The sequence below is a fragment of the Muscardinus avellanarius genome (genome assembly GCF_963383645.1).
Source record: "Muscardinus avellanarius genome assembly, chromosome: 3".
Lineage (NCBI taxonomy): Eukaryota > Metazoa > Chordata > Mammalia > Rodentia > Gliridae > Muscardinus > Muscardinus avellanarius.
Window position 1 is genome coordinate 123,614,104 of NC_137788.1, and position 27,360 is coordinate 123,641,463.

At 44.6% G+C, this 27,360-nt stretch overlaps 1 protein-coding gene across 2 annotated transcripts in view; it reads right to left on the bottom strand.

Annotated features, from left to right (window-relative positions):
• Positions 1–1,291: 1,291 nt before the first annotated feature.
• Positions 1,292–27,360, bottom strand: part of ALDH1A2 (aldehyde dehydrogenase 1 family member A2) — a gene marked incomplete at both ends in the record, with an annotated part of 93,101 nt that continues 67,032 nt past the window's right edge. For both annotated transcript variants that reach the window (XM_080690376.1, XM_080690375.1), the window contains 6 exons: positions 1,292–1,364; positions 8,366–8,440; positions 9,379–9,536; positions 10,205–10,369; positions 12,301–12,485; positions 14,067–14,169. In XM_080690376.1, coding sequence (XP_080546502.1) covers positions 1,292–1,364; positions 8,366–8,440; positions 9,379–9,536; positions 10,205–10,369; positions 12,301–12,485; positions 14,067–14,169 — 759 coding nt within the window. The remainder of the gene's footprint in view (positions 1,365–8,365; positions 8,441–9,378; positions 9,537–10,204; positions 10,370–12,300; positions 12,486–14,066; positions 14,170–27,360) is intronic.

Here is a 27,360-nt window from a genome sequence, read left to right on the forward strand (position 1 = left end):
GGAGGGCGGAGGTGGAGGCGGCCCGCCTCTGTCAGCTGACACTCACGGGTCGAGGCAAGAACGGTGTGTGCCCACGGCACCACTACGATGGGGCTCTGTGTCGCGGGGTAGTTGTGGCACTCGGAGGGGGCACGCTCAGGCTCGGCCAGATGGCCCAGGCTTGCTGCCAGTGGAGTCAGCACGTGTTATTTGGGCACAGTGGGTCCAAGGGACCCCACAGGACCAGGAGGTACAGGAGCTGGAGAAGTGGAGGCTGGAGCACACAAGTGCTGTGTGTTCCCACTGACAATTCGCTTAAGAACTGTCAGCCAATATTGAAACTGAATTATTTCTGCAAGGTGTCCAACTTCCCCAGCTTTGGACTGCTTTTCTAGTTGGTTTTTAGATAAGCTTTGGAAAAGATCCTATCCATGTGTGTGTGTGTGTGTTTGTATGTATGTATGTATGTATGTATATATATATATATATATATGTATATATATATGTGTGTATATATATATATATGTAGAAGCCACCCCCTACCTTATTCCAGAATAACCAAGAATTAAACACACACACACACACACACACACACACACACACCACACACACACACACACACACACCACTGTAGCAGGCTCCAAAGCTGTGAGCTATATATGAATATATGATGACCTCTGATTTGCATGGTCCTGATTTTCTTTTGTGTGTGTTATTTATTGACATAAGAAACCCATATTGGGTCAGGCAGATCCCGGTTCTGACCAGAGAGTATCTTTAGTACACCAGCTCCTGGCAATTCCAGTCTGGTCTGGTTCTAACTAAAACCATTTCATGTTTGCTTTGAAGAAATGGATGACATGAAATGGTAATTTGGCTGCAAAACCTTGGAAAATTGTTCTCGGCCCAAACATCTGCCCCAAATGAGCTCAGCTGAGATTTCCTTGGGAGAAGCTGGAAGAAACCGGAAGGAGGAACACAGAGACTGCACAAAGGCCACTTTTCCTCGAGAGGGAAGTTCTCCTGAAGACAGCATTTGAAAGTGCTGCTCCCCACCCCTTCCCACGGTCAAGAAAGAGGCCTGGATGTGCCCCTGGCCTCCCTTACCTGGGCCACCGCCCCCAACCCTGCCCACAGCCCCTGCCCACAGCCCCTGCCCCGCTGCTCTGCTTTGGTCTTAGTGATATGCTTGCTCCATGTCATCATTTCAACCTTTAAAGGAGGCCCTGGCTCAACTTGGCATTCCTGAGAGCTGGCCCTGCGGAGAGGCAGAGGGAGCAGGCAGGCGCCGCCACCTCCCTTCCCCGCCTTCTTAGGAGTTCTTCTGGGGGATCTTCACGGTCACAGTCTTGACTTCAGAGTACTCTCGCAAACCGATCTCTCCCCTGAAACACAGAAAGGAGCAGTGTCGGGTAAGAGAGGCCCAGGCTGCCATGGGGAGGTGAGCGCATGGGGGAGGCCGGAGTGGTGCAGTCACCCCTGTGAGCAGACCTTCCTGAGAAGCAGAGAAGCCATCAGCTCATGAGCAGTCCGTCCTTCCTTCCTCCCTCCCTTCCTTCCTTCCTTCTTTCCTTCCTTCCTCCCTTTCTTCTCTTTCAGAAACATTTATTTAGGGAGGCAGATTTAAGGGAGAATGCAATCTGTCTCAAGAAAGATATCTTTTGGAATAAAGTAAGAAATAGACATTTCAAGGGGAATGCAGGCCAACTCCAGAGGCAGAGACAACCCGCAGTCACTTACACTTAAAGGGAGACTGGTGTTCACAGCCAGGCCTGGAGTCGGTGTGGACCCAGCCCTGCACCTGGGTAGAGCGCTGTGGGGGGCGCGCCACCTGTGGACCCCTCCCGCAGGCAGCATTGGTTCAAGACAGCAGTGCGGCCTGCGGTCCTTCCTGGAGCCCTGGCCCTGCCTCTCTAGACTCTCTGGATGTCTGTTCCCATCGCCTGTCTAGAACTATTCACTGCAATTCAAAGAAAGGGCTGACATTCCCAGGTGAGAACCCTCTCTGGTATTCTAAACTCCGCTTAATTATTCCTTAGACTTAGCAAGAACGAAAACCTAAGATCTACCATGGAAAAACAGAAATCATCCAAAACAGAAATCATCTGCAATATGTTAAAGAGAAAATCTTGAGTGAGCACTGTCCAGAGACTCATGGAGTCAGGGAATAGATTAAAAAATTAAACATAATCGGTTAAAAGGAGACTGGGCTCCGTTGATGAGCTTTGTGCTTTTCTTCTCCTTCGCCCACCCCCCCCTCTGGATCTTGGTAATGGATCAAGAATTGTCATGTTGGGTCAACAAACAAACATTGAACCGGTATGATGGAAAGCGCTGTGCTGGTCTCAGGATAAGTTTTGCTTCTCCTGAATAAATAACTGGTCCCCTCCTCTGACTAGGTAGAGGTTTGAGAGGAGAGGGTCGCTGCCTAGGTGGGTTCAGGAGCCCCGGCCATTCCCAGCCATGCCCAGCCCTCTGGGGCATCGCCAGAAGTCAGGGCCGTGTGGCAAAGCCTGCGTGCTGCGCTGTCCCTCTCTCCCATCCCTCTGTCTCTTTTTTTACCTCATTTTAGTTGCCTTTATTTTTTTCTTTTTTCTGGTTCATTGTAAACTCAAGCATGTTCTGTTTTCTTTAGAGGAAAGTTTTCTTCTCTCCTTTTGAAGGTCCTCCTTTGTGAGGTTGACAGCCTAGGAGAGCCTCTCGGCTGGAGCCTTTTGGCCACACCCGCACCCCAGGTCACCCCCTGGGGGCCTGGAGAGCACCTCTGCCCTGCTGGACCCGGCTGAGTGGAAGGGAGGAGCAGGGAGGAGGGGGCAGGAAGGGCCTTCATCCTGCTGCCACAGGGTCCCCACTACCAAAAGAAAACAAAAGAACGCTGGGAGATGCCTCTGAGAACCGAAGGACTGGGGAGGGCTGCCATTTAAAAGTCAGCTATAAACGGTACAGCTACTGCCACAGGGCTTTGCTGCGAGCCCGGTTCTTTTCAGGGATGCCCAGGCTAATGCAAGGCTCCAATCGCGGTGCCAGCCATTCCTCTGAACTCCAAGGGCACCTGAGTTGACAAGCCCAGGACATCAGAGGGCAGCCAGGCAGAGCCTGGGCAAGCATGCCGTCGTCTATCTGCAGAGACCATTCCACCTAGAGGAAGGAGGGGGCAGGTGGGGCAACCCTTGCTCATCTGTGGCTCCGCCTGACTCCAGCAGGCCCCACGCCCTTTTTATTACCAGCTCAGCTCCGTTCTCCTTGGATTTGGTCCTGCCCTCGGGCAAGTCTGAATGTGCCTCTGGTCAGGGACATGATGTGCCCCCTGCTGGAACTGAAATGACTCCCTTCTGGTTTCCAGGCTTTGTGCAGCTCTCAGGCAGACCTAGAGCCACACTTTCCTTCTGCTCAGATCTCTAATTAGGTTGAGAGCAATGCCAGGGCGTCTGCTGAGTCAGAAGCCTTGGGGCACAGTTGCTTTGGAGAGATACTGGATCCCAGAGCGTTGGGTGCGCCAGGAGTGGAGAGCCTGCTGGGCCACTCTGAGGCAGAGGCGAGGACTCAAATCTGCCACCAAGAGAAGGCCTGCCTGTGTGCCTGGGCTGTCAGCGGAGCCCGGGAGGTCTGGGAGTAGTGTGGCCAGGCAGGAGGAGCAGGGAAAGAGCCCTGCGGCCGAAGGGTGGGCAGGAGACCATGGCTCTGCCGTTGACTGCTGAAAGACAGCATCACCCCATCCTCCTGGTGCTCAGGCCCCTCTCTGGCAGCAGTTCCTGAACCCCAGCACACTCATAAGTAGCACCTGACGATCTTGCTTAAACTACAGGTTCTTGACCTCCCTGCACCAAAGATTCTGCTTCAGTAGCGTGGCAAGGCCCAGAGGCAGGCATCAGGCATCTGGCCCACATTTCAGGGAGCTCTACTTCCAGCTTCCTGGAAGCCCGAGGTTTGGATTCTTCAGCAGTTCACCATCTCATTCCAGGATCCCTCTCAGATCTATTTTCTGCAGTTCAATTATCTGACTCTAGGGTTCCCCAGCTCTCAAGGGAGACCCCACTGCTGCACAAAAATCAGCCATTTCGGTCTAGGTTGAAGTGAGGTTAGCTTGGTAAGGTGCTGCTTCCAAATAAAAAATAAAAGGGCTGGGTGTAGCTCCATGGCAGAGCGCCCTGGGTTCAAGCCCAGTACCACCCACCAAAGGAAGACGGCACTCGCTCGAGTGCCTCAGTCTCTCCGGCCACTGTCACAGGTGTGCTAGCCTCTGGCAGGGACATCCAGGACCCGCGTGTGCTTCTCAAGAGACTAGGCTATTCCCTAAGATGAGGTTAATATGGCGTATTAGAGGTAAGCAAATAATGTTAGATTTTGTTGGCTTCCTGCAAGTTATTTTAGGAATCACTGACTCGCCCATAAAACAAATCTGTTTAAGGTCTATATTTCCTGCACTTTTCTTGGGCCTGCAGTGGCATTTCTCAGAATGAGATCCCCAGACCACCTGCACCAGAATCATTCCAGAAGCTTGTTAAAAATGCAGATCCTGGGCCCCAGCCCAGATCCACTAAATCAGAATCTCTGAGGGTGGTTCCTCAGATAAGCATGCTTCAGGCACCAACCCCACACACAGGGTGCATGCATGCACACATGCGTGTACATGTGCATGCACATGCACACATGCACGACTAGAGAGGCCAATTTTCAGCATCACTGTGGTTCTCGTTTCCCATGCCTATGCCCTCAGTTTCTAAAACACCGAGGTTCACGGCCTTCTTTTGGCTTGTGACATATTTTATAGTTCACATTTTACCATCTTTCACACCAGGGGGAGCTTAAATGAGGAAGAAACAGAAAAGGTGGGGAAGGGAGAAAGAGATGGGATTGGCTGGGCAGGAGACCCGAGCATCTCTGCTGGGGCGAGCGCAGCGGCTGGAGGACTGCAGAGGGCAGCCTCCCGGCTCCCAGAGCCAGGGCTGCTCCGGAGCTGCCCCTGCAAGCGCCGCTTCCCTTCTCTGCTCCTCTTGCGGGTGAGCACGAAGTCTGCAGGCCACAGAGGAGCACGAGATGTCCAGATGGAGGTTATGTCGGGTTTCTGGGGACGTGTCAAGTGAGACGGAGGGGTGGGGAAGTGTTTCCTACCACTCCAGGACACTTAAGAGAGAAAAAACATGGAATAGGCAGAGGCAAAAAACAAGCAAACAAACCCAAAGCAGGTTACTTAGAAACCAGGATTCGTTCAACTGCAGTGGGAAGGACAGATCACGACGATGCTCACAGGACAGTGCAGAGCAGCTGCTCCTCAGTCTCTTGGGCCGCTGTTATCTGTGGTTCTGACATAGCAAGCTGTCTCCTGAAATGTCTTTCTAGCAAGGGGACATTTCTTCTTTTTTTTTTTCCGGGTCTGGGGATGGAACCCAGGGGCATTTGACCTCCAAGCTACAGCCCCTGCCCCATTTTTATTCTCTATTCTTTGAAACAGGGTCTCACTAAGTTGCAGAGGGCCTTACTAAGTAGCTGAGGCTGTCCGTGAACCGCGATCCTCTGGTCTCAGCCTCCCAAACGCTGGGATTACAAGCATGTGCCACCATGCCCGGCTGCAAAGGGCCATTTCTGATGGGCACACACAGGCCCTGCGTAACTCACAGGTCTGGATTCTGGCAGGAGACCTGCCCATGATGAGGAGTAGGGTTTGCCTGAATTTGGATCCATCCAGCAACCATGTATTACAAGTGTATTTTATGCTAGTGATTCACCCTGTTAATTATCTGTAACAAAACTGGCAACGTAAGCAGCGCCAGTGGCTTCCCAGAGCTGGAGGCTGCTTTGATGCTTGAGACAGGATGAGGGCAAGCTACAGAGGCAGAAAGGAAGTACCAAGCGGAGTGCATCTTCAGCAGTGAGGGCGGGATGTCGAGGCCGCGTGGAGCCAAGCAGTACCTGGGATACAGGCGTCTGGCGGACTGAAGGAATATGAATCCCTAACTGTGAGGCACTCGGGCCAGAAGCAGGGGATGAAGGGATAACTGTCTCCCAGCCCTACTAGAAACTGAAGAGAAGCTAGTGACGCTTGCTGGGATTTAGGAAAACTCTGTCACACTTCAAAGTAACAGGTTTGGTATGAAAAAGGCGGCTCACCTACCTCCTCGAGCACAGGCAGCAGCAGCAGCAGCTAACTCCCGAGGGCCAGCCAGGCACGGCTGGGGCTTTGTAAACTTACTTCTAACATGTAACTCTACTGTGTCTCTACTGTGGGCACCAGAGTTATTCCCATCTACAGATAAGGACACTGGGGATTAGAGAGGAAGTCATCTGTGCAAGGTTACACAGGTGGTAAACGTTAGAGCCCGGATCCACATCAAAACTGCCCATGGCCTCACCAGGCCTACTAAATGGTTTAATGGTTATGGGCTAGAAAGTAGCAGCTTAAGGTGTCTGGAGTGTGCAAACCCTCTTCCCTAGTCTGATGGCTTCCTGGCCCATCCCCACGCCATCCTCTCTCCCAATATCTTTACTTGCTCATCCGGCCACCTTGCTCTACCCTCCAACCTGGGAACACATCCCTCTTCTCCATCCTCGAAAGGCCAAAGAAAAGCCCTGTGCCAGGTCATTGGCCTCAGCTCACAGCAATGCCCTTTATCTCTGGGCCCTCAATCTTTTCTGGGACTCTTCTGGTTCCTTCAGCATTATATATTTCACTTCTCCAACAATATTTCAAGTGGCTTAATGAGTGAGCTGCATCTCCCTCTTAGTAATCAGCTCCATTAAAAATGAGGGAAAGTAACTTTTTTTCTGGATGGATGTCAACTCAGGAAGTCCCTGGCTACCATTCATCCCCTGAATGTTTAAAAATTCATTTATATGCAGGCCAGCACTAAGTTCCCTCTTGAATCTAGTTCTAGTCCTATTTTTCAGGTCATTAGCATCTCAGGAGGACTCTGTTGGCTCATCTCAGGCTCTGATCGTGTGCCTGAACAGACCCTGTGCCTGGCCCCATGCCTCCAAGGCTGGATGTCATGAGAATTAAGTGTATTTGGAACCACTGAGACCTAGATTTAAATCTCAGATCTTGCCGCTTACTGGCTGTGAACTACTCAACTACTCTACCCCTTAGCTCTATCTAGGCCATCAATAATGTATTCATCCCATGGAATAATTGTGAAAACAAATGAAACAGTGTTAGGAAAGAGGTTATCGTAAAGCCAGGTAAACAACTGATGCCTAATCAATGATAGCTGCTATGGTCTAAATGTCTGTATCACCCCAAAATTCATGTTAGAACCTAAAAACCAATGTGACACTATTAAGAAATGGAGACCTTTGGGAAGTAATTAAGCCATGAGGACCCCACCTTCATGAATGAAATTAGGACCTAAAAGAGGCTGAGCAAGTTCCCTTGCCCTTCAACCACCTGAGGACACAGAAGGTGTCATCTATGAGGGATGATGAAGACACGGTGCTGCTGGTGCCTTCCTCTTAGACTTAGCCCCAGAACTGTGAGCAATAACGTCTAAGGTGTCTTGTTACAGCAACCTGAATGAACTAAAGCCACTGTTACTATTACTGCAACATCCTTCTAACCAGCCTTCCTCTAGTGTCTGCCAAGACACCCTCTATTTCAGGTGTCTAGACCTTAACATCTCCTATAGCAACTCAGTTCCCATGGAATTTCCTTTAAAGCCCTTTGAGATGTGACTTAAACCAATCTTTCTACTTGCATCTTCAATAAGTCCCCTTGGTTGACCCCGTACCCTCACCCTGCAATCCCAAACTCAGCGCCCATCGGGGCCGAGCAGGTGATATGTGAGCGACCTGTGGGCAGCAGGAACAGCAGCCTCCATGCACTCCCAAGAGCAGGAGCAGCGAGGGGCGTGGCGAACTGCAGGACACACAGCTCTGGCGGTTTTGTTACAGGGGAATGAAAACAAGCAAGAAATCTAGATTTTATGAAAAGCCTCCTCATTCTAGAGTGTTAGTTAAAGACTTTCAAACAACACAGAAGCAAAACAAAGCATCTCTGCAGGCCAGATTTGGCCCCTGGGCTGCCAGTTGGTGAATGGCTGCTTCTAAAGATTGAAATGTTATTTCCTCTGGGATGTCTTCTCCAACCTCACCAGACAAGATTAATTGGTTTTTCCTCTGTATTTACAAGATGTTTGACATGCTTCTATAATAGCCGTTATTAATTGGAATTACTGGCACATTAATTCTTCTCTCTGCCCTCTCAGCACAAAGGACTTGTGTCTTACTCACTTTTATAACATGTAATACTTAGCTTATACTAGCATGTGCTCAACAAGATATTAGTTTAATGCATGGATGAGTGTAAGAGAACTAAACTATTTCATGAGTGCTGCTCTGTGCTGATATTCTCAATCCCTACTTCTCTGCAGGCATCAGCAACTTTGGCACTTACATTTCTCTCCCATTTCCAGACATCTTGAAGCCCCCAAAAGGGCTCTGGGCATTTAAGGCATTGTAACAATTGATCCTGGAAGAAAACATAGCACTGTGAGTTAGTATGATTTCTACCGCCACAAAGGATCGTCTCATTGGCATATTTCTTTCAAATTATTTTTCTTTCCTCCAGATTAAAAATTTATGTATAATTTAAAATTTACTTTTATTTCCTAGTCTAGCCCTTAAGAACTGTACTCATTCTCAGGTTGAAGTCTGGATGCCCTTGACATTTCTCATCCTTCTCAAACTATGTCTATTGTACCCTGGCTTCTGGGAATTATAAGCCCCGCATGCTATAGTTTGGATATGGTTTGTCCCCCAAGGTTCGGGTGTTGGAGCTTGGAGCTTAGGGTGGCAACATTGGGAGAAGATGTGAACCTTTAAGAGGTACAGCCTAAGGTGGGCATGGTAGCTCACACTTGTAATCCCAGTACCGCGGAGGCTGAGACAAGACGACAGCAGGTTTGTGGCCAGCATCAGCAACTTAGTGAGGCCCTGTTTCCAAATAAAAAATCGTGCTGAGGGTGGAGCTCAAGCTTGGAGGTAGAATACCCCTGGGTTTAATCCCCAGTAACACACACACACACACACACACACACACACACACACACACACGGCAGAGCAGCCTAGAGGAAGCTCTCAGAAGGGCAGAAGGTAGCTCCCTGAGCTCTTACAAGGCTAAGCTGTTCTAAGAGGAGCCGGTACCCTCAGCCTTTCCCTCTGGCTTGCTGTTCAGGGACGTAATCTCTGCCACCATGGGCTCTGTCACCGCCATCTGCTGTAGACCCAGTTAAGAGTCTCTGCCATGCTGATTGGATTTGGGGCCTTCACAAGTGTGAGCTAAATAACCTCTTCTCTTTATAAACCGAGCCTGCCTCAGGTTATTCATTAGCGTCGTGAGAATGAACGGACACCAGCCTTTATGACACCAGCTGAAGACTGAGATGGGAACACTGCCTCTGAGCTTACCAAACAGTCCCAGCTTGCATTGCAGAAGACACTGTGAGGGCCTTGTTGATGTCATTCGTAAAGACAGCCGCTACCAGTCCAAACTCGGAGTTATTGGCTCTTTCGATAACTTCATCCATAGTCTTAAACCTCAGAATTTCCTGAACAGGACCAAAGATCTGCAACAAAAGAGCCCAACTCAACAGGGCTGCTTCACCATCATTCCTTTCCCTCCTTTGCCCACTTTAAAGCAGGTTGACTTTGCCTTTGTTATTCAAATGAGATTTACACTTAGCAGCACAAAACTGAAAAACAGCCCAAAATGTCCCAGTTAAGGTCATATGAGTCTAAACTCAAAGTTTAATATCCCCAGCGCTGCCCTCCCCCACCCGCCCCCAGCCTCACTTGGTCACACGGTGTGTTACAAAAGAGGAAGTGAATTCCTCATGAGCCCCAAACACTCCTCCAGAGCTGAGAACACTGCAGCGCCGCTGGCTGAGCTGCCTGCTCCTCCGCCCTCACCTGCGCAGGGACGAGGATGCTTGGGTGTTTTCTCTTTGCTAGCTGACAGCCCAGGTGACCCATGTTTGGGGAACCAGACTGCTGCCAGTGTATTCTGGAGCCCAGTGTTGGCTCTGACAGTCACACAGCCTGTCCCCTGCTGCCATCTCTAGTTTGCCTTCTGGTTTAACTTCTTTCCCGCAACTGGGATTTTCATGGTCATGTTTATTGCCACTGGGAAATGTATGAATATAAAATATGCTACAGCTCTAAAATTGTCCATTAGAAATGCCCTGGAAACCATCCAAGAAAAATGTGGCTTTCATAAGAACACCGTATTTGATACCTCCTCTTTGGCAATCCGCATGTCATCAGTGACATTGGAAAATACTGTAGGCTCAATAAAAAACCCCTTGCGGCCCAGTCCTTTGCCTCCGCATTCCAGCTTGGCGCCCTCAGCCACTCCGCTCTGGATGAGTTCCAGGATCTTGTTGTACTGCTTCTTATCAATCTACAGAAGAAATAACCTCGAGTAAAACCTCCTATGAAAAGGGGAGCAGGCGAGCTCTCAAGAAGCTCTCATTTATATTTTTTTCCAAAATTTTAATAGAGCCAATCAAATGATATGAAACTACTTGTTATTTTTTAATTTTAAATCTAAATTTAAAAATATCTGGAAAGTACGTATGGCCGAACCTGCTATACAGAGGACTCAAACAAAGTGAGGCTCTGATGACTGTGTCTAACCTGAAGCATCAAGGAAAGAGCTGAAAATGTGTCAAAATGATGGCGATACCGGCTGATTTATTACTCATGGTTATAAAAGGAAAAATTCACTTCCTTAACCAAGTGAATGATTATGCAAATTGTACTGATAATAAAAAAACAAAAACATACATAAGTTAGCACATAGCCAAATTGCCTCTTTTGATATTTCTTTCTATCCTTTTCTTTCTTTCTCTTGTTCTTTCTTCTTTCTTTCTTTTTTTTTTTTTTTTTTTTTTTTGTTTGCAGTACTGGGGATGGAACCCAGAGGCATTCTATCTCCAAGCTACACCCCCAACCCTATTCTTTATTCTTTACTTTGAAACAGGGTCTCACTAAGTTGTGGAGGGCCTAAGTAGCAGAGGCTGGCCTTGAACCACCACCCTCCTATCTCAGCCACCCAAGTACTGAGATTACAAGTATGCATCACCATGCCCAGCTTCTTCTTCTTCCTTTTTTTTTTTTTTTTTTAAGAAATTACTAAGCCAGGTGTGGTGTCAAACTCTTGTATTTCAGCATTTGGGAGGCTGAGGCAGGAGGATCACAGCTCACAGACAGCCTCAGCTACTTAGTGAGGCCTTTTGCAACTCAGTGAGACCTTGTTTCAAAATAAAGAATAAAAAATAGGGCTGGGGTGTAGCTTGGAGGTAGAATGCCCCTGGGTTCCATCCCTAGTACTGCAAGAAAGGAAGGAAGGAAGGAAGAAAGAAAGAAAGAAAGAAAGAAAGAAAGAAAGGAAGGAAGGAAGGAAGGAAGGAAGGAAGGAAGGAAGAAAGAAAATTACTATCATACCTTTACAGGGGAGGATTAGGTAAAGGCAAACTTCCTAATCCAAAAACTAAGGTCGGTTTTCCTTTCAACATTGACAGTTATTCAATTACTATGACTAATCACAAAAATCTACATTCACCTGAGTTTCCTGTAGTGCTCAGATAGAACATTGATCTTTTCTCCAATGGTCATCATACCGATGAGATGTTGTCCTTTACCAAGAAAACCTATGCTCTAATGACCCAGGTGATAGCTGGTTCAGATATCCCTTTACAAATTTCAGACCGTGTCTACAGATTAAAACCACTTAGGAATATATTACGATGGTTACGATGAGCCTGGCTGCTCAGGAGGGACATGTGTGTCCCCTGCCAACCCCCTACAGTGTGACCCAGTTCGAGAGAACCAAACAGCCAGGGGGAAAGTGAGCCAGACCTTCGTGCCTACACATTTACAAGCTGCATGTGATCTCTCCAGACTAGTGCGGGTGCTGGAGAGAATCCTTGGCAGCTGGTAAAGGATAAACGGCTCTGGGAAGGAGCGATACCCCACTCCTGGACCATGGCATCGGTAGGGATGTTCTGAAGCTTACTGATTAGAGACTGGGTTCTAGGGACGAGATCTTTCTGTCACTTCCAGGATTTTCCCTAGAGCTAAGAGAGACTCTATCTCATCCCCCAAATTCAAAACATCTTTAAGAGAATTCTAATCCCGTGTCTAATTTAGAGAGAAATTAGACACAGAAAGCATAAGAAATAAGCAATCTCTCGCAGAGACTTTTCCCGCCACGAAGATGAGGTAGAAGAGGACAAGAAAAGTGAAGATGCTGTCTTGTTGAGTCTCACTGGCACCCAATGTCTGTGCTGGCCTGAAATGAGACGAAGGGAATGCTGGTGCACTCTCTACCTGGGGCCCCTGCTCCGTGGTGGGATCGAAGGGGCTCCCCACGACGCGTCTCTTGGCCCGCTCCACGCTTCTCCTCACGAACTCCTCGTAGATGGATTCCTCCACAAAGATGCGCGAGCCTGCAGTGCAGCACTGGCCTTGGTTGAAGAACACGCCCTGGTGGGCTTGCTCTACAGCATAGTCCACTGCGGGAGGAAACAAGCCGTGCTCATCACGCCGCTCTGCCTGCAGAGGGGCCTGCCACGGCCTGACCTCCCTCCAGCCCCTCCCAGCCCCGCTGTCCTGTCCTGCTCACTGCGTAGCTGGACAAGGACTAGCTCTGGAGTGGACGTGAAGCTTGTTCTTTTCTAACTAGACCCTGACGTTCCTTGCTATGTGAACTTGACAGCTTCAGTTCCCTGAGCCTCTTTTTGTTCTGGAAACAGAAGGATTGGGCCGCATCATCCATCACAGGAATCTCAGGTCCCTAATATGCAAAAGGGTAAGGCAGATAGTAGGAATCAGTGGTAAAAGAAATGTGATGGGGAAACTGAGAAGGGAAGTTGCTACGACTGGCTTGGCCATGCATGAATGGAAGCACAAGGTCTGCAGGATCTCTCCAATTTTAAACAAGCCAGGAAATCAGTATTTTGATATGCAGTTTTATTTTATAAGCACGGTGTAATATTTACACAAGTAAACGTGTGTATTCTGCATGTGGTCTGTGGCCTGTCAGTTGATAAACTCTAATCTATACACTCTTGTAGTTGTGCGTTTAATTAGAATTTTTGTGATTATAATAGCAGTGGATCTTCTTTGGAGACACTAAATTGCCTGTGTGTTACAACGGCCTATGAAAATGCCTCCATTTTCATCTCTTACACAAGATAGTATTAATAAATCTCGTGTGTGTTAGTTGCTAAATGACCAGCTGGCCGACTGACTCAATCTATTGATGACAGAGAAGGGAGTACTTACACCTCAAGAGGAATACGTATAAGAATTCTGATCTTGAAAATAATGTAAAACAAAAGCCAAACTGCAAATTCCAAGCTGGGGCTACAACTCAAGCAACCTGATGAGATCTGGGAAGCAGCTCAGCTTGGAGGATGGGGAGAGGAAACAAAGTTATGGAATTTCATTCCTGGCGAGCTTTTCAAAAAAAAAAAAAACACGTTTGTGCTGAAAGGAATAGGTGGCTTTCCTTCTTGGAGATACCAGCTTTCCTACAGTATTGCTGGCAGCCTCTGTAACGTCCTCCAGGCAAGATCTATTTGCATATAATTTGACTGCAGTGTGTTTCTACTCTAGCTGAAGTCCTGGGAGCAGCAAAAAGGGTTTGAGACAACTAACCAGAGGGCACTGTGGGTCAGGGACGTGCTGGCAGGCCTAGTGAAGTCGGATTTATTTTTAATGATTTATCAGCCACCAGGCCCAGTTGAGAAGTTTTAGATGTCTTAAATCTAGGCAGGGACACTATACCTTGGTGTTCAGAGGCTGATAATATTATACCTTCCACTATTTACTGCTTATTAGGCCTTCACCCCATCTACCCTATTCTACAAAGTCACTGAGTTAAAACAGCTCATTAGTGTTGAGAAAATAAACTCTGTTCAGTAGTCAACTGATAAGTGCCCTTTCCCCAATAGTAAGCTATTTTTTCCTCAGAAGAATATCTTGATTTCCCTTAGTTTAAAGGACCTTTTCTTAATGTCCTATCATTGAAATACAAGAAAGCACACAGAAGGGGATGCGTTTGGCATGCATGAGATCTGAGCTTGACTTACAATCTGCATCAGCAAAAATAATATTGGGACTTTTTCCTCCGAGTTCCAGAGTTACTCTCTTCAGATTACTTCTTCCAGCTGCTTCTTGGATGAGCTTTCCAACCTGAAATAAAGTACATTGAGAGGGGCTTTACACACCTAACTGTAGAGATAGCAGCTGAAGCCGGCTCTGACAACGATGGGATGCGTCAGTAAGCCTAGCAGAACCCACTGGATGGCACAAGGTCAGCTTCTGTGCCATCGTGGGTGGACAGGAGAGAAGGCTGCTGGGACTCTCTGAACATCCCTGCGGACGTTCACTGGAGATTGCTCTAGTTTCATGATGAAAGGGGCAAGGAATAGGGAGGTAAGCCTGAAATCTAATCACAAAAAGCTTTCTCTAAAGACATCTAGCAAGGAGGGAGACTCATACCTAAGGGCAATTAGAGAAACAGCAGCCTTTGGACTTCAAGTCAGCACCCGGGGGAGTCCCTGAGAACCCTACCATCTGTGACCACCTGCTCTCACGGGGAATCTCAGTGTGCTTGGCTCTCTCTGCTCTGGGGAGTCCATATGAATTGATGTGGACACACTTTAAAGTCCAGGTAAGAATTTTCTCAAAGAAGACAATCACTAGAATTCATGAACATAATGAGTCAGTCTGTGGCAGACATTAATATGCATTAACTTATTTATACTTCTCAAAAACCCCATGAAGTAGGTATTATATTTAAGAGTTACAAGTTAATGAACATTACTAGGTTACCCAATGTGTCAATGATAGAACCTGCTGGATCTGCAAGCCAACTCCAAGGCCTGAGGCTGGTTCAGTCCCTCTCCTTCCCCTCTCTCCTGCCTGTTTTTCTGCCCCCCTTTCTGCACCTACTGAGCACCAAATGTGTGCAGCACACCACCAAAATCTTATCTCTGCACTCCAGAGTGATCTGAAAGGAAGAGCACCTCTTCTAGATACAAATTGCTCGTTACAAAGCACATGTTTTCCGATACACATTCAAGAAAGAAACGAGAGCAAGGAGAAAACGTGGGTTTTACACAGAAAAAGATTCTGAATAACTACCCGGGGTATGTGAAGAGAGTGCTGCCCAGCGGGTATTACTTTTCTCCCTACTGCATGACATTCAGGCCTACTCCATGACTCCAGGCCATTCTCAGAGCTGATGCTTTTGCCACTGGGAATGCTGTCCAGTGATTATTTTCACTTGGTCTATGGTCAATAACTACACAACAGTCTCGCTTGGTCTATGGTCAATAACTACACAACAGTCTCACTTGGTCTATGGTCAATAACTACACAACAGTCTCACTTGGTCTATGGTCAGCGGAGATTTCCTAAGAATAATTTTTTCTGCATCAATGCTTTGCAGGCTTTCCTTAGAAGCCAGGTTTATAAGCCAGATGTAGTGGCGCACGCTTGTAATCCCAGCGCTTGGGAGGCTGAGACAGGAGGATCACACAGGTTCAAAGCCAGCCTCGGCTACTTAGTGAGTCTCTCAGCAACTTAATGAGATCCTGTTTCCAAGCAAATATAAAATAGGTCTGGAAGTATAGCCTGGAGGTAGAAAAGCCCCTGTGTTCTACTCCTAGTACCCCCCCACACACACACAAAATAAAAAGCCAGGTTTATGATAAACACTTCAAAATGATCTCAGATGAATAATGCCTTTCCTCTTCATCTCTGGAAGAAGGTCAAGTGGCAGCTCGGTCTCAAGAACTGGAACCACTGGGTCTTAGGAGAACCACTTTCATATGGAGCGGCCTGAGGACAGAACACTCCTGAAAACCCTGCTTCTCACCCATTCCCTTCATTTCATGCACATAGTTGTACTGTGTACCACGTGTGATGTTGGCCTTACTCCTTTGCCAATAAAGAATTCACAGCACAAAAGACTTCCATGTAAACCTAGCAGGTGCTCAACAAGTGCGGCTGGCTTTGTAGTTCCCTTAGGGAAAAAAAAAAGCTAGGTCTCATTTAATACTATATCTGAACAGGTAAAATTGTAATCCTGTAGTACTTTGCTATAACCCAGAGTCAGACCGTTCTGATCCTTACCTACAGAAATGAACTGGGATGAAAGACCCTTCATCAGTGACAAGGTATTACATGCCTTCCCATGATGCTCCTGGCTTTCAGGTCAAACTCTTGAAAAGACATTACTACTCATGTGCCCTCCCTTGAGAGTGGACAGAGGTTAAATGACCCCAAGCAGGAAGTGTTTCTTATTATTATAGCCATGATGGGGAAAATAGATGCAACTCCAAAAAGGTGGTTCTTAATAGACAAAAGTAATATATTTAAAAACTAAGATTTCAGTGACAATTGAGTTTGCTTACAAAATATAATAAGTCCTATGCAGACCAAGCTAACGTATTACTTATAAAAATCTGATTCAAAATTTTCCAAAGTCAAGATATGTGGGATTAGAAAGTCTAAAAAAAAAAAAAAAGCCAGGCGTGGTGGCGCACGCTTGTAATCCCAGCATTCAGGAGACTGAGACCTGAGGATCGCGGTTCGCGGACAGCCTCAGCTACTTAGTGAGGCCCTCTGCAACTTAGTGAGACCCTGTTTCAAAATAAAGAATAAAAAATAGGGCAGGGGGTGGAGCTCAAAGGTCAAATGCCCCTGGGTTCTATCCCCAAACCCGCAAAAAAAAAAAAAAAAAAAAAAGTAATTGTAAAAAAAGAATTTACTATAGAACTCAAAACACAAGTCTGGAATTGGCCAGTCCTTCTTAGATGCAGAAGTTTATGATTCTTCACTGATCAGAAGGTAGAAAGTACATGGGAAGATAAAGGAGGCTTAAGGGGCAAGCTAATAGAATCAAACGTCATGAAATCCATGCCTATTCAGATGAAATAAGCAACTTATAAGATAAAAGTATACAGTCTGAGAAACTAAATCCTACACATAACATTAATATAGATTTAAGATAAAGGCATAAAGTCCTAATTTTGAGTTCATCACCTTTTTTTCCCAATCAGGAAAGGTTTCACAATGTACTCCTACTATTCATCCTGTCCCATCACTGACAACCTAATTATAACCATATGTAGGTTTATGGACTACAGTGGCCCATAGGTCAGGAGACCTGTACAACAAGCTTTGGCTTGGCTCCTAAGAAACCTTTAGTTTGGGGGAGCCGCTTCATCTCTTCCAGGTCTCAGCTTCTTCATCTGCAAAATGAAGGCGCAGGCCAACCCGTAAATTTGTCCCTTAGAACTCTGGCTAATTGGAGGAGTTAAAAAAAAAAGACAGACAGGATTCCTCACTCTGAGAGCCCAGATGTAATTCCTTCCTCTGTGTTTTCCTTGCCTTAAGAGGCAGAAGTTGCTTTTCACAAGACACCACGGCTGCACGGAATGGCAGAAAACCTGGTCTGTTTTTAGTTTCTCTGCACAAAACTCATTATGAAAGAGTAAGCGATAGTGTTCCTATCATGTGGTCTCTTAACTCCCTGCTCCCTGCAGAGTCTCAGCTCCATCTGTGTACCCCAAACAGGCACGGGTGGGAAACTGGGGCTCCCCCACACATAATGAAACTGGGCTAATTCTCAGCAGGAATGTTGGCACAGTTCAACTCTGACTCCCATCCTTGTTTGAATAGGCTTCAAGATTGATATCAGGAGATCCCTGGAAGAGCAGTAATGTACCGGCTGGTGTTCACGGCAGTGCAGCAGAGCAGGGGAATGTAATTTGGCTCTTTGCAAGGAAAATAATTTGTTATACGGGACAAAAAAAAAAAAAGACAAAAAAACAAAAGGCTTTTCATGCTTTCTTGATTCAAGACAGTTTCTCCCTGAACAAAGTTTGTAAAGTTGGGTAAAATGTTTCCTTTTATACTCAAATTAGGATGGGTTCCTTCTCAGAGATATGATACCTTTTTAAAAGCAAAAAAAGAAATTTCTACTAGAGATATCAGTAAACTGGCAGAAGATGACTGCTTTTATTTTCATTTCTTAAACTAAACCCCAAACAGATTAGCTGAATATTTCTTCCCCCTTCTTTCTAATGTTCGTTGTTATGCTTCTGAGTTCCAACTGCGATGAAATGGCAATGCCAAAAATAGGTGAAGTGGGTATTTCTTGTGGTTCTGAAATTCCCAGAAACAGGTCAAATTTATCTGTTCAGATTTTCACCAGAAAGTAACAGAACCAATGCATCCTTTAGTTTAAGCAGTAACCATTCCTTTAAGCAGTAAAAGTAATTTCAAAATTTCATCTGTGAAATGAGGATTATGAAAATGAGCATAACCATTCGCGATGGTTCTAGCCTTCTCTCCCAATCCCCATCCCACACTCCCACTGCTCCCGCCAGTCTCACTGGCCCTGGACCACACCGCCGTGCCTTTGAATAAGCTGCTTCCCTGATCAACTAGTCCTTGCAGGCCTACTCTGCGCCTACAAGGGCTCTGGGGACTAGGACGCAGAGGAGAGAAGGCAAGATGCCTGTCCACAGCTGCTGTGCCGACCCAGGAGCACTTTGGCTTGCATTTCCTCCTTTTTTTTTTTTTTTTTTGGTGGTGGTACTGGGGTTCCTGGAAGCCCTTCTACCTCTGGGCCACACTCCCAGACCTATTTTTTATTTTTGGAAACAGGGTCTCTTAAGCCAGTGAGGCTGGCTTCGAACCTGCACGATCCTCCTGTCTCCGCCTCCCAAGCGCGGGGATTACAAGCGTGCGCCACCACGCCTGGCTCATTTCCTCATCTCTAACAAAGGGTGGCTCTACGGTTCCCACACTGGTTGCACACTGGAACGCCCAGGCACTTAGTCTTTTCCTACATCTGGGCTCTAAACCCAAAGACTGCTCATCTCGGTCTGGAATGAGGCATGAAGGCACGGTCACTTTTCAGATTCCCGAGAGCGTTCCAGTGTGCTGCGAGCGTTAAGAAACGTTCTCCCGGTTGCCACCTCAGCCTTTCCTTACTGCCTATACTCGCCATTTGTTTAATATGATTGTTGTGAGGATTTATTCAATGATACTTGTTCTAAAATAAAATAATAAGTTATTTTACTTAATAGTCACAACAATTCCAGGAGGCAAGAATTATTTTGTTTTAGAGTTGGGGGAGGGAATACAAGACTTAGAGAAGCCAAGAAATGTGAGGAGAGGCACTGATGGGGTGGCAAAGCCAGGACAGGCCCTGAATGCCCACATGAAGCCTGGGCTCCTTTCCCTCCATGGCAGCTCCTCTTGGTGGTCTCCTGCTTCACGCCTTCTGGGAATCAGGTCTCCTCTCTCCCACAGTCAAGCGCACTGTGCCAAACCGACTGGTCAACTGCCCGGTACAGTGTGCCACCCTTTTGTTACATAAAACTCCTCCTAGTTCAGATAAATAAAAAAAAAATCTCAGTCTCCCTTGATGGGAAGAATTATGGAGTACAGAAGACCAGGAAACCAATGTCCCGTTAAACCTAGGCAAGCTAACAGAGCGGGCGTCTTAACATCACCATGGTCAGCCTGAGCTCGGAGGAGAAAGGCTTACCACAGAATCCTTGATTTAGCGTGTAGAATAAATCGGGGCATCTCAGCCAGCAGATAGAGACAGGAGCCTGCATTTTCTCATCCTTTAGTGCTCATATTTTGATGTAATTACTTCAAAAAAGGAAGAAAGTGCCAGGCATGGTGGCGCATGCTTGTAGTCCCAGCGCTTGGGAGCTGAGACAGGAGGATCGCACAGGTTCGAAGCCAGCTTCAGCTACTTGGCGAGGCTCTCAGCAACTTAGTGAGACCCTGTTTCCAAATAAAATATAAAAAAAAATAGATTTGGCCCCTGGGTTCCATCCCCAGCACCACAAAAAAGAAAGGAAGGAAGGAATTTATAACCTGTGCAACCAAAAGTTTTGTCACATCCGATGGTATTTCTTATTAAAATGCTAGATGATTCACTGTAGAAAAAAGCCTATTAGCTGTTTTTAAAAATAGCTAAAATTGTAGCGGGAAACTTCCTCATCTCCAAGGAGCATGAGGCCAGACAGAGAGAGCTGAGCCTACTCATTCCTCCAGCGGAGAGCTGGGTCTGAATCGTGCACCATGACATTCTCTTTACTTAGGAAATGAAGAGAGAACCCCAACTGTGTAAATCAGAATCAGTGATAATACAGCTGTTAGCTACAAACATTTGTTTGGAATGAATCAGTCTGGTCTCTCCTGTAGTTTGCTTTGATGGTCTCTCTACTATCTTGCAGACTAATGATAAAATCATGGTTTGTTAATCTAACTCAATAAAGAAAACACTACATATACCAAACAAAGTGCAAACTGTTTTCCTGTACTTCCCTGAGGGCGTTTATTGATTCTGTGCTTAAGAGCCCTTTCATATTCACATACTAAATATTTTTAAAATTTTTTTATTGGTACATTGTATTCATACATCATACATACTAAATATTTTTATGCATTATTGTGTATTTAGTTGCAAAAGGACAAATTAGTCCTATCTTTAATCTGAGTAGCCTCTTTTGTCTTTGAAAGGCCTTTTGGTAAAGTAAAATAAAAAGCGGCCACCTCAAGCAGGGTGAGAGCATTCGGGAGGCTGAGACAGGAGGATCGCAGTTCTCGGCCAGCCTCAGCTACTTAGTGAGGCCCTTTGCTACTCAGTGAGATCCTGTTTCAAAATAAAGAATAAAAAAAATCAGGCTGAGAGTGCAGCCTGGAGGTAGAATTCCCTGGGTTCTGTCCCTAGGACTGAAAAAAAAAAAAGAAAAAAAAAAGCAGCTACCTCAACCCGCTTCTTTTTTATTTTATTTATTTTAATTTTTATATGGATCATATTGAAAATGGCATACAATCCGACAGTGCTTGGTGTCCTCCCCTCACTTCCCCTTTCCCCTCCCAACAGTGAGTGTCCAGGACGACCACGCGACCTTCATACTTTTACACGTATGTGGCTCTTTATTACTCAAGCTCAGCCTCCTTCCTCTCCTACCCTTCTCGTTGCTGACCGTTCCAGACATTTTGTGATGTACCACAGGTCCCATCTCCTCATGGTAATCACAACAGAAGTCATACTTAACTGATATGTATCTGACACTTTCAATTTAAAAAAAATCTATGTAACTTCCTAAGTGGCCTACGAAAGTTAGAAAAAACTAGATGGACAAAGAAACAACTGGAAACAAACAAGAAGTTCAGGGACCGCAGGATCATTTGATTTCCCTCTGAAGATTGTCCAGTGACCACTATTATTGTGGATCGTTACAGGTTGGTTTTCATATCTTAAACTAATGCTTCTCCCCCAGGTCCTCTGACACCTGCCAATGATGGCCTAGAGAAAAAACTAGGAGATAGCTCCTACGCCATAAACGTGTTTCCTCTTCAAATGAATATAAGCCTTTCTAGATAAAACTATTAAATGTAGACTTCATTGAAGAAAAAAAAAAACAGCTGAAACCCAGTCTATCCAACTGTAATCTGCTGCCACACTATCGTGAGTATTCCTAACAGCAAAACACTTCACAGGGCCACCTGCTATAGCATTCCCTTCCCCAGGCTCCCTTCTCTCTCTCTGTCTTCCTCTGTCTCTGATTCCCCTCAAGTTCTCCATTGCATATCTTGACTTTTTAACAGACTTTTATTGGTCCACTGTAGTCTCACATCATAATGCTGTTCAGAGTGATGGGGACACACATGCACACAGCACTTGGTGAGCTGCCCCCAGATGTTCCCCTTGCCATGTATCTCTACCTATTAAGAGTACGTGTTTAAAATATTTCGTTGTTAATGTTCTTCCTGTGAAGATAATGGATTTTCTGTTATTTTAAAGCTACAATAATCAAAACAGTGTGGTACTGGTGAATGGACAGGCACATAGACAGTGAAAAGAAATAAAGTCTAGAAATAGACCCCTACAAATGTGGGGCACAAAGGAAATTTGAGTGGAGACAGAAAAGTCTTTTCAAGAAATGGTGCTGAGCTATGTGTCCATGTTAAAGTTTAGGAAACTTCAATCCTGACCTCATAACAAAAAATCAGCTCAAAGTAGATCACATACATAAATGTAAAGCAAAAGCTATAGAATTCAATAAGAAGGCACAGGAGAAAACTGTGTGTCCTTAAGGTTTCTTAGCTACAACATCAAAATCTTGATATGTAAAAGAAAATATTGAAGAACTGGATGTTATTAAAATTAACAATATCTGCTTTTTAAAAGGTACTGTTAAGAGAGACACACAGATTGGAAGAAAAACGTGTGCAATGTATAAAAGACTTATAAACAGAATATGCAAAGAACATTCAGATTTCAACAACAATAAAGCATACAATATGTCACGAAAGAAGATATATTGGTGGTGAATACACAAATGGAATGATGCTCAACAGTAGAGAATTAGAAATCAAACTACACTGAAGTAGTAGCATCAAACTTCCATTTGAAGGACTAAACTTAAAGAGAATGACCATACCAAATGTCGGTATGAATGCATAAGAATTTATTTTAAATTGCTAGTAGAAAATTTACTTTGGAAAAAATTTTAGCAGTTTCTTGGATTGCTGTATAAACCAGCCATCCCATTTCTGAATATTTAGGACATATATATCTATATAAATATCCGTATATAAATGTAGAGGCTTTTATTTGTAGTAGTCCAAAACTCCAAACTGGAATCAATTCAAATATCCATCAACAGCTGAATGGATAAACACCCTTTGGTTTATTTTTAAAAAATGGACTATTGCTCAGTAATAAAAATAAATGAGGTACTGATATATACAGCATGGATGAAATTGCAAAAATAATTTTTCTGATTAAAAAATAGCAGATAGAAGGGTTTATACTGTATGTTTCCACTCATGAGATTCAGGAAAATGCAAGTAATCCAGCCAGAAAGCAGATTGGTTCCTGGAAATGTAGGGGTGGGGATGGAGGAAGAGGTAGGAGAGAGACCCCAGAGGGGCAACAGGAAACCTTTGAGATGATCAAAGTATTCACTATCTGAACCATGCTGCCGTCTCCACTGGTGGATGGCTACAAATATCTAGACTGATCAAGCTCTACACTTTAAAAATGTGAAATCCTTCATACATAAATTATACCTCATTAAAACTGCTAATAAAGCTACATTCAATAACAAAATGTGACTTTATTAAATCATGTATGCCATATATCTCTTTGTTGTCTTTGTGGATTATTGGCAGGGAAATTATAGTCAACTTATATGACTATTTAAAATATGATTTGGCCGGGCATAGTGGCACACATTTGTAATCCCAGCGTTTGGGAGGCTGAGACAGGACGATCACACAGGTTTGAAGCCAGCCCCAGCTACTTAGTGAGGCTCTCAGCAACTTAGACCCTGTTTCCAAATAAAATATAAAAGAGGGCTGGGGGTGTAGCCCAGAGGTATAATGCCACCCCCAGTACCACACACACACGAAAAAAATATTATTTAATGGGTTTAAAGTAAAATAAATGCATTAGAAATAAATTAATTAAACATTTATTTAATAAATCTAATGATTTATTAAAATCATTAGAACCTAAAAGAGGAAAAAATAATGAAAAGAAACTTGTGTGTGTGTGTGTGTGTGTGTGTGTGTGTGTGTGTGTGTGTGTGGTACTGGGGTTCCTGGAAGCCCTTCTATCTCCAGGCTACACTCCCAGACCTATTTTATACTTTTTTATTTTTGGAAACAGGGTCTCTTAAGCCAGCATGGCTGGCTTCGAACCAGCGAGATCATCCTGTCTCCGCCTCCCAAGCACGTGAGCCACCAGGCCCGGCAAAAAGAAACTTTAAGGAAAGGTGGAGGTAGTCAAGACAAAGAATACGTTGGCAGCCAAAAAAAAAATATATATATAATTATTGGAATGAGGAGACAACGTTTGAGATTATAAATATAAATAGGAATAAGGCCTTGCAATTTTATAGAGGTTGATAAATACTCATTTATCTGCACAGAGGTTGAAAAAGTCATTGAGTTAAGAAATCACTCACTAGGAAGAGAGGGGAGGAGAATTCGCTTTAGGCAGGAGAAATGACCTACGCAAAGTCACAGCGCTTCAAGGTGCATCCCACCTGGGGCCTGAAAGCAGCCTGGTCCAGTGAGTGGGCGCCGCAGGTCAGGAGAGGAAGGTGGCGAGGAAGGCGGGGCTAGGGTTGCCTCAGCATGACCCTGCGGAGCTCAGATTCTACTGACAGGTGATGGACACCTGGGTAGAGAGGTCCACCCTGAAGTCAGGAGGATAGAGCTCAAAAGACAGGCGCGTAACTCTAAGCAAGCTGTTCCAAGGGAATTCCTAAACGAAATAGTGTCAGTTCACTTAGTTGACTGCTTTCATATTATTAATAAAAATTGAATAGATCAATTAGACAGATGAAAAGTCTTGCATATCGATGGTCTTATGGAGAAAGAAGTACAGTAAGAAAGAGTAGTTAATTTCCACATTCAGAATCCAATAGTCATGACTAAAAGGAGCCTCGAAACTTTCCTGAGGAATACTGCTTTAAGCAGATAAGGATTATATTACTAAAAGCTGCTTGAGAAGAAAATGTGTCCAGTTAAACCCGAAGGGTAAAACTTCTCGGGATTCATCCGCTCTTGGCTGCACTGAGCGCCTGATGCAGTGGAGATATGATGGTCTGGGGCTTAATGATGCTGAATACTGGAGCGGTGCCAAGCCTACAAGATCCTGAGGCCCAGGCCTGAAGCACAGCAGAAACAGAGAAGAGAGGGAGGAGTGAGATCAGAAGCCCTCGGGTGACTTTACCAGGTGACTCCACTCGGAGTGCTAGGACAAGTTCCATTCCCTCGCTTGTGAAATACGGGATAACATGAGGGCCTCTTTATACACCAACTCCTGGATCACATGAGATAATCAAACTGCTTGCTGGATGAAGGATGAGCCTCAGCTCTGAGACTATCAAGGTCATTGCTCTTTTGCAGCTAGCTTATGAGTACCTTTCTGGGGTCAAGGGCTGTTCAGTCCATGAGCAGGAGGAACGAGAAAAAATGAAATCAACTACAGATTGAAAAGTGGCACAGGAAAGGTTATTTTTTATGGGATGTAGCTAACAGAGATAAGTTGCTCTGTACACATTACAGCTTCTTTCTGATAAATATAATCAAAGGGGAACTCTGATCACATTCAAATTAACTTCCCTACCTCGTCAGCCATTTAACATGTCACCAACAATGTATAGTTTTGTAGTATGTATGAACTTTTAGATGTTTGCAAACTTTTACTATAATACTGGCATTGTTTTGTTTTTCTTTGTTGGGTAACATGAGCCTAGAGAATGTTTTGGAGCATGTCTTTGCTTGCTGAACAGGGTTTGGATTTATTTTCCCTTAATGTACTTAGGAGAGATATAATAGCTGGAATGAAACTATGAACATACAAGACAACATAAGTGGTTATCTCTCAGTTTGCACAAATGTGTTATTTTAGCGCACACTAATGAACTCAGAACTTTCTTAAATGGGCCTGGAACATGTTATGGAGCATGACCCAACTAATCAAATTATGTGTAAACAAGTGATTCTTGAACATCAGTAAACATAAGAATAGCTAGAAACTCTGATTAAGGTAAAAATTCCTAGGACCATTTAAAAAATCTTTAATTTATAAGACCTTGGACTTTAAAGAATATCCCACCACCACCAAGAAAAACACTGTAGGTAAGATGGTCCTTTACACTATTTCACCCCAAAAAAAAAAGGACTCAAAAGCAGTTTATCCAAGAAAGTACTCAATCTTCCAATAAGTAAAGCAGAATAGCAAACATGCATGCATGTATGCACACATGCACGTGCGTACACACACACACACACACACACACACACACACACACACACACACACACGACGTACTAGAAGCCAAAATTATTTGTAAAATATTTATAACAGTCACAGAACAAATAAAAGGAAAGTAAATGTTCCCAGCAATATGGTTGGAACTTTCAAATATACCCTCTCACCCACCAATAAGTCTGTAGGGAGTTATAAACCCTCTGAAGAGATGAAGAAATGAAGACAGGAGAGACTATACAATTTGCCAAGGTCACACCAGGGAAAGTGTGATCTGCTCTCTGGCTAGTTGACTCTAGTCTCCCTTCTAACATACCACACTGTCCTAAATTGTTCTATGAATGTCTCTTAAAAATAAATAGAAACAACGATAGCTAATATTCGCTGGCACTTTATTAAGAACCAGATTCTGTGCTAAATACTTTAAATATGCTAATTTATTTCATCCTCATAAGCCATGAAATAGGTACAAGGTAGAAAATCTGAGGCCTGAAAGATTAAATAATAACATGTACTATGAACAAATCCATAGAACCATAAAAGATGTTTAAGTTTCATTTTCTGATACGACCCTGACATTCTTAATCTTAGTTGCTTTGGCATAAGTTGAAGACTGTAATTTCTTAGTGAATACATATGATTTCTTCTCTTTTAGAAAAAGGCAAAGTTTAATGTTATGATAGTGTTTTTTCAAGTTTCATTTTAGCAAAGCACTGAGGGATGCTTTATTTTTCTTTGAGAGTTTTTATATAAAGAATAGAGGAACATTAACTCAAGCTGAACTAAAAACAAGAAAGCTCTAAGCTTCTTAAACTAACGCAAAATTTCATTCATGGGGTGGTCTTTGTTGATTATAAAGCAGTCAGATTGCTCACTAACTGCTGAGCTCAAAAATTATCTTTGCTTGTAATAAGCAAATGGCAGAATTTTGTAGATGGAAATCAACTTGGTCTGAGTGTGGCTGAGAGTAACAGAACCTCAGGAATAGAAAGATGGTTTGTAGAAAATATAGAAGAAAACCTAACTTTCTATCCAATTGTACACACTTTTGTATTCCTTAAATATTACATGTTTCCAACTAGAACACTGAATGCTTACTAGTCATTGAGCATGTGGTGTCCAGTGTTAGATCACCTACTGCCACGGGAGGAGGACCCTAAGAAATCAGCACACTAACTCAACTTGTCCCACTGCTCTGACTTAGGTCCTTAGGAGGGTTCCCCCACCTTCCGTCTCTACAAGGCTTTTCATGTCCTCTGAGAGAGTGTTTTGAGGATGAGTACTGTGTTCACATAAAATCTGAAGATCTGGAGTTTAAATGCTTTTTTTTTTTTTTTTTTTTTTTTTTTTGGCGGGCCTGGGGATGGAACCCAGGGGCATTTGACCTCCGAGCTATACCCCCTGCCCTATTTTATTTTATTTTATTTTATTTTATTTTATTTTATTTTATTTTATTTTTTGAAACAGGGTCTCACTAAGTTGCAGAGGGCCTCACTAAGTAGCTGAGGCTGCCCGCGAACTGCAAACCTCCGGTCTCAGCCTCCCGAATGC